Raw genomic sequence first — 6,327 nt, 5'->3', positions numbered from 1 at the left:
ACAGATAGACAGACAGGACATCTGTGTGACTTCAACGCATCCCTTTCCCACCCACCCGCCCCCCCACCCCACCCCATAACCCCCAGCGTCAGCCCGGACTAACCCTAAGCTTATAAAATCCCCAGAAAAGTGAGGGCTTGAGCCCATGACTTTCTGACCTGGGGGTGAGGACACTTTCTTTTGTCGACCTGATCAATCTGTCGCCAACGACAGGAAATCCTGAGAGTGCAGAAGCCCAAAGCCCAGCCAAGGACCCTCAGCCAACAGGGACCAGCCCCGGGTCAAGGTATCGGCCCAAACCCCACGGAAGCCAACGATGGAATGAATCCGGATGGTTTGTCTGACGCCTGACTGACCTGAAACCCAACCCACTCACACCGGTCACTGGCTCTGAAATCACACTGACGCCTGCTTCAAGATAATAATAATAATAATAATATTATAATAATCCTTACGTTTGATACAGGGCCTCGAGACGTCTCAAAGCGCTTCGCAGGATACACTGTAAAGTGGAGTGACTGTGTGATGGGTGGGCAAAAAGCCACCTTCCTACCCCTACCCTTACATCCACCCCCACCGCCCTCCCTGCCATCCACCCCCTCCTGATCACAACCCCCAGTTCGGGGCCAAACCGCTGACTGTCCAGCCCAGTGCCTTGGGCGCTGCGTAAATGTCAATTGTTGTTGTTGTTGTTGTTGCTGTTGCTGTTGCTGTTGGTGATGACAGTCGTGGCCAACACACCCCCCCCTTCCCCCTCCCCCCCGCCCACCACCAACTCCTCTCAGTCCACCTGTGCCGTGAGCGCCCCCTGTCGGCCGGCCGTTAGGACTCGCTCTGGTAGAGAGCTTCCACCGCCCGGCTCGGACCCTGTGCCACTCCGCCCAGGACCACCAGCCGGTTGGCGAAGACGAGGCTGGAGCAGGTGCAGCGGGCGGTGGGCATCGCAGGGAGCGACTCCCACTTCTTCTTCACCGGGTGAAAGGCCTCGACCGAGCCCAGCACTGCCGGCTGGTTCCCTACCAACGAGGAGACATCGGCAGCATTAGTGTTGGTGTCAGTGTTACAGTCAGTGTTAGTGTTACTGTCAGTGTTAGTGTTAGTGATAGTGTTACAGTTAGTGTTAGTGTTACAGTCAGTGTTAGTGTTAGTGTTACAGTTAATGTTAGTGATAGTGTTACAGTTAGTGTTAGTGTTACAGTCAGTGTTAGTGTTACAGATAGAGTTAGTGTTAGTGTTACAGTCAGTGTTAGTGTTAGTGATAGTGTTACAGTTAGTTAGTGTTACAGTCAGTGTTAGTGTTACAGTTAGTGTTAATGTTAGTGTTACAGTTAATGTTAGTGATAGTGTTACAGTTAGTGTTAGAGTCAGTGTTAGTGTTACAGTTAGTGTTAGTGTTACAGTTAGTGTTACAGTTAATGTTAGTGTTAGTGTTAGAGTTAGTGTTAGTGTTAGAGGCCATGAGCTTTAACACAGGTTTACAGTACACACAGCGCCTTTAATACAGTAAAGTTCTGGGTTTCATTCTTCTGAAGGTCAGTTAAGTGAGCGCCGTTTCTGAGACAATCCCATAATAACCAAAGTAATAATTCTCGCACTTGACACAGCGCCTCATCCCGTCTTCGAGACGTCTCAAAGCGCTTCACAGGATACGCTGTAAAGTGAATCGACTGAGTATTTTGTGGGCCAAACGCGGCGGCCAATTGCGCACAGCGGCGCCCCCACAAACAGCCGTGGGGGTTGAGCGACCGAAGTTATCATTATTTATTTTTTGAGCTGATTGTTATAACACCCCCGGAAAAACGATCCGTCAATTGACTCATTTGCTGCGAGGTAAGCAGAGGCGTGTGGAGTGCGGAAACTTGGCCAATGTTTCAGGAATCGAACCCGGGTCCTCTCGCTTGCGAGGCGAGTGCTCTAACCACTGAGCTACCGGACTGGACTGAGTGTCTCACTCACAGACTGAGGGTGGGGGGTGGGTGGGGGCGGTGGGGGTCGAGACATTGAGAGTCACTGACCTAAGCCTCCAGCCACGATCACTCGCCCCCTCAGATTCGCGGCCACAAAATCAGCTCTTCTCTTCCTCATGTTTAAGCAGCGTTCGTTTTTCATCCAACCTCCTGGTCAGCGCAGGACAGCGAGAGAGAGAAAGGGCGAGAGACAGAGAGAGTGAGGGAGTGAGGGAGTGAGTGGGTGAGGGAGGGAGGGAGTGAGGGAGTGGGTGAGGGAGCAAAAGCGAGAGAGTGAGTGAGAGAAAGAGAGAGAGAGAGAGAGAGAGAGAAACACCATGAGAAAATGTGAGACAAACAGATAACAATAATAATTTGGGGTAAAAATAAATAAATAATCAATCCACCACCGGTTTAATCCAACTCCATATATCGTTCCCCCCCACAAGGACCACTCTGTCGCTGTCCAATTCTCTACAGTACATCACCACAGGGCAGGAGCCCTCTGTCTCCCTCTCTCTCTCTCTCTGTGTCCCTCTCCCATTCTATCTCGCTGCGTCTCACTCTCTCCATGTCTCACATGCTCTCTCTCTCTCTCTCTCTCCATCTCATCCTCTCACACAATTTCTCTTGAAATATTACTCTCTCCGTCCGTCCGTCCATCCGTCCGTCTCTCTCACACACAGTCTCTCTCACACAGTCTCTCTGTACCCAGTGCCCAAGCCCCCCAGGTGTAACCTCCGGCTGAAGTGCTCTGAGCGGTTACCCCTGCGCGAGGGGTGCAATATAAAGGCAAAGTGTGGCTGTGGCTGTGGTGGTTGCCCGCCTACCCTGCTCAATGTCAAACACCTCCACGGTCCTGACAAACTTTGGCCGTCTGTAGGCGTGGGTTTGCTGCAGGCCGCCCAGGCTGAGGAAACTCGTGTCTGTCATCACGTAGCTGGAGAAGGTGCGCTTGCCGGGGATGCTGGGGAACTTAGTCCAAGATCTCGTCTCCGTGTCGTAGACCTCGTAGGCAGCGACCGGGCATTTTGCCTGCCTCCCCCCTGCCGAGGGCGAAGGATAGCACAAAGCCATTTCCCAATCATCATCATCATCATCATCATAATAATCCTTGCATTTGATACAGCGCCTTATCACCTCATTGAGACGCCTCAAAGCGCTCGCCGGGTTAGCGTGTATAAAGTGTAGTGACTGCGTATTTTATAGGGGAGAAACGCGGCAGCCAATTGCGCCCGGCGACGACCCCACGAACAGCCGCGGCCACGTTACTCTTTTATGTACACAGACGTGTCCGCGGATGTGGTTGGGCTTCACTGCGTTGAGAGGTGTTTTGCGAGGTTTGGCCCTGGGTTGAGAAGGTGGGAGGTGGGCAAGTACCGTCCGCTGGTCAGTAGGGGGCCGCCTCGGTCTGCTCAGGGCACGTCAGCGGAGGAGAAGGAAATCCTAAACCACTGATCCCGTCTGACATTGTGTCATCGCGTCGCCAAACCCCCCCCCCCCCCCCAAAAAAAACATAGGGGTTCACCCCCAGAAAAGCCATCCGCCAATCGACCAACAAGCGGGTTCCTAATTACTGCTGGTAAACAGCGGGCATGTGCGCGCGCGTGCGCGTGTGTTTGTGTATGTGTGAGTGTTTGTGTGCGTGTACGTGTGTGTGTGTGTGTGTGTGTGTGTGTACGTGTGTGTGCGTGTTTGTGTACGTGTGCTTGTGTGTGTGTGTTTGTGAAAGTGTGTGTGTGATTGTGTACGTGTGCGTACGTGTGGAGTAAGGAAACTTGCCTCGGATTTTGTCCCGCCCGCCGGGAATGGCAGCCCCCGGGCGCTCTGGCGCGCGAGGCGAGGGCTCTAACCACTCGAGCTACAAAATAAACACGGACTCACCAAACACGTGGATCTTGGAGCCTCGGAGGAAGGTGCTGGCGCCGTACCTCGGGGTGGGCATCGCGGGCAACGGCAACCACACGTCCTTCAGCGTGTCGTACTGCTGCAGGAGGCCTTGGGGGAACATGGTGGTGCCCATCCCCCCCGCAGCATACACCCGGCAGTCTGCAACACCACAGTCACACAGTCACTTCATCATCATCATCATCATCATCATCATCATCGTCGTCGTCAGCCTCGCATTTGACACAGCGCCTTATCACGTCTTTAGAGACGTCTCAAAGCGCTTCCCGGGTTATGCTGTACAGTGGAGTGACTGTGTACTTTGTGGGCAAAATGCAACTGCGTTCGAAGCAATTGAGTGGCTGTATTTCCCGCTCCGGAGCTCAGCTGTTAACCTCCCAATATGTTTCACCCACAAAAACATAGAGTCGATACACTTCACAATATATATATATATATATATATAGATATATCAAATCTGTGTAGTGACTGTATGTATGTTGTGTGGAGGGAAACGCGGCAGCCAATTGCTCGCAGCGACGTCCCAGGAACGGTGCGGGATTGAGTGACCGACTTTATTGGGGTGTGGGGGGGGTTTGGGGTGGGATTGTCGGCCAGGACACCGAGACCGAGAGAGAGAGAGAGAGAGACAGTGAGGATAGATAGGGCTGTGGCCAAGTTGCACGCTGGCTGCCAGCGTTCTGAAAAGGACACAGTCACTACACTTTACAGCGTGTTCTGCGAAGCGCTTTGCGACGCCTCGAAGACGTGACGAGTCGCTGGGTCAGACGCCAGGATTATTATTATTATTATTATTATTATTACGTCGTGATTTACCTTTGACGGTGATGGACACCCCCATGGCTGCCTCTCGGAGCGAGGGTCTTCTCTCCCACCTGCCCTCCTCCACGCTGTACATCTCCACGGTGGACAGGGGTCTCTGGTGGAGCCCGACCCCCCCGATCACCAGCAGCCGCTTGCCGAGGGCGGCTACGGCCACCCCAGCCCGGGCCGTGGGCATCGGGGGCAGCGAGGTCCACTGGTCAGCCTCGGGGCAGTAAACCTCGCAGGAGCTCGTGGGGGTCCCGGTCTGGTCGCAGCCCCCGATCAGGTACAGCTGCCCTCCGCTCTCCACCGGGGCACAGTACACCCGGCCCGTCGGCAAGGGAGCCAGAGACTGCCATTGGAAGGTCTTGGCGCTGGCCACGGCCATGGTGATGGCACTGCCCGCACCCTTGCTCTCTCCCGTTCTCTCTCTCTCTCTCCCTCTCTCTCTCACCACCGCCCCCGACAGCCCTCGTCCATCACAGCAACGGCTCTTCACACTCCTTTTCTCGCGTTCCTTTTCGCCCTTTCTTTCTCTCCTCGAGTTCTCTTTCTTTCCCGCTTTCTCTTCTCGAGCTCTCGCTCTCCTCCTCTGCTCTGCTGTGGGCTCACGTCAGGCGAGGAGTCGGGTGGAGGTGCGGAGTCTGGGAGGAGGGACAGGTAACGCAGGAGACAAAACGAAACGCGGAGGTCAGTGGATTTCGCGGGAGTGATTTCGTGCTTCTTAACGACTGTAATTTTAATCGCATTTTTGAATTACTGCACCCACGGGTGGGGGGGGGGTGGGGGGGGGCGCGTGTGCGGGGGTTGGGGAAGTGGGGGGGGGGGGGGGGGAGGCGGGGGAGTGGGGGGAGGGGAGGAGCTCTTTCCCCTTGGGAAACTGGGAAACAACACTTGAAAGAACCACGGAGATCCGAATTATTCCCCGGGGGGGGGGGGGAGGGAGGAGGGAACCCTGGCCTGAGGGGGGGGTTTATCAACTTAGTCATGAAAGCATCTCGAGGTCACTTTAACTGTGTGTGTCTGTGTCTCTCCACCGTCTTTCTCTCGTCTGTCTGTCTGTCTGTCTGTCTGTCTCTCTCTCCCCGTCTCTCCCTCCTCTCTCTGTCTCGTGTTATCCTCAGACTGAGGTGAACGTCAGTCTCCGTCTCCTCCTGTTTAGTTATTCCAGTATCTTGGCAACAGCTGATATCTCCTCACCACCGTCAGTCACTAGGTAACGGGCTCTGTATCCCTGCCGACATGACACATCCCCCCCCCCCCACCCACGTGTGTCGGAGCGTGTTCTCCATGTGGCAGAGCGCGTCCTACGTGTCGACCACACGTCCTACTGCCCGGCACAACCACAGAGACAGCGGCGACAATAACAACGAGACGACAGCAACAATGACAGCAACAGCGACAACAACAGCAGCAACGACGACGACAACAGCAACAACGGCGACAACAACGACAATAACAGCGACAGCAACAACGACAATAACAGCAACAACGACAGTAGCAGCATCAGCGGCGACGACAACAATGACAACAACGACGACGACAACGGGCAATTGCCTTTATACAGCGCTCTGAGTGCTCAGCGCTGGACGGGTTTCTCAACCCGGTGAAGGCTTCATCTCCACAGCGTTGACACAGGGTCAGTCTGTCACAGTCTCCACATTGACAA

General features: G+C 54.5%; 1 protein-coding gene across 1 annotated transcript; it reads right to left on the bottom strand.

Annotated features, from left to right (window-relative positions):
- Nucleotides 1-788: 788 nt before the first annotated feature.
- Nucleotides 789-5,206, bottom strand: klhdc8a (kelch domain containing 8A). Its single transcript, XM_007899451.2, has 5 exons — nucleotides 4,671-5,206; nucleotides 3,831-3,995; nucleotides 2,777-2,992; nucleotides 2,016-2,117; nucleotides 789-1,016 (listed from the first exon to the last, which is right to left on the bottom strand). The coding sequence occupies exons 1-5, from the start codon at nucleotides 5,044-5,046 to the stop codon at nucleotides 823-825; spliced, it is 1,053 nt and encodes a 350-aa protein (XP_007897642.1). The 5' UTR covers nucleotides 5,047-5,206; the 3' UTR covers nucleotides 789-822.
- Nucleotides 5,207-6,327: the final 1,121 nt, after the last annotated feature.

The sequence above is a fragment of the Callorhinchus milii genome, unplaced genomic scaffold (assembly GCF_018977255.1).
Source record: "Callorhinchus milii isolate IMCB2004 unplaced genomic scaffold, IMCB_Cmil_1.0 Scaffold19, whole genome shotgun sequence".
Lineage (NCBI taxonomy): Eukaryota > Metazoa > Chordata > Chondrichthyes > Chimaeriformes > Callorhinchidae > Callorhinchus > Callorhinchus milii.
This window is presented reverse-complemented; position numbering and strand designations above follow the sequence as displayed.

Coding starts and splice junctions, on each gene's coding strand:
- klhdc8a (XM_007899451.2), bottom strand. CDS start 5,046: ATGGCCGTGGCCAGCGCCAAGACCTTCCAATGGCAGTCTCTGGCTCCC. Junction 2,993..3,830: donor CTCCAAGATCCACGTGTTTG/GTGAGTCCGTGT, acceptor CGCCCTCGGCAG/GGGGGAGGCAGGCAAAATGC. Junction 1,017..2,015: donor GATCGTGGCTGGAGGCTTAG/GTCAGTGACTCT, acceptor CCTCGTTGGTAG/GGAACCAGCCGGCAGTGCTG.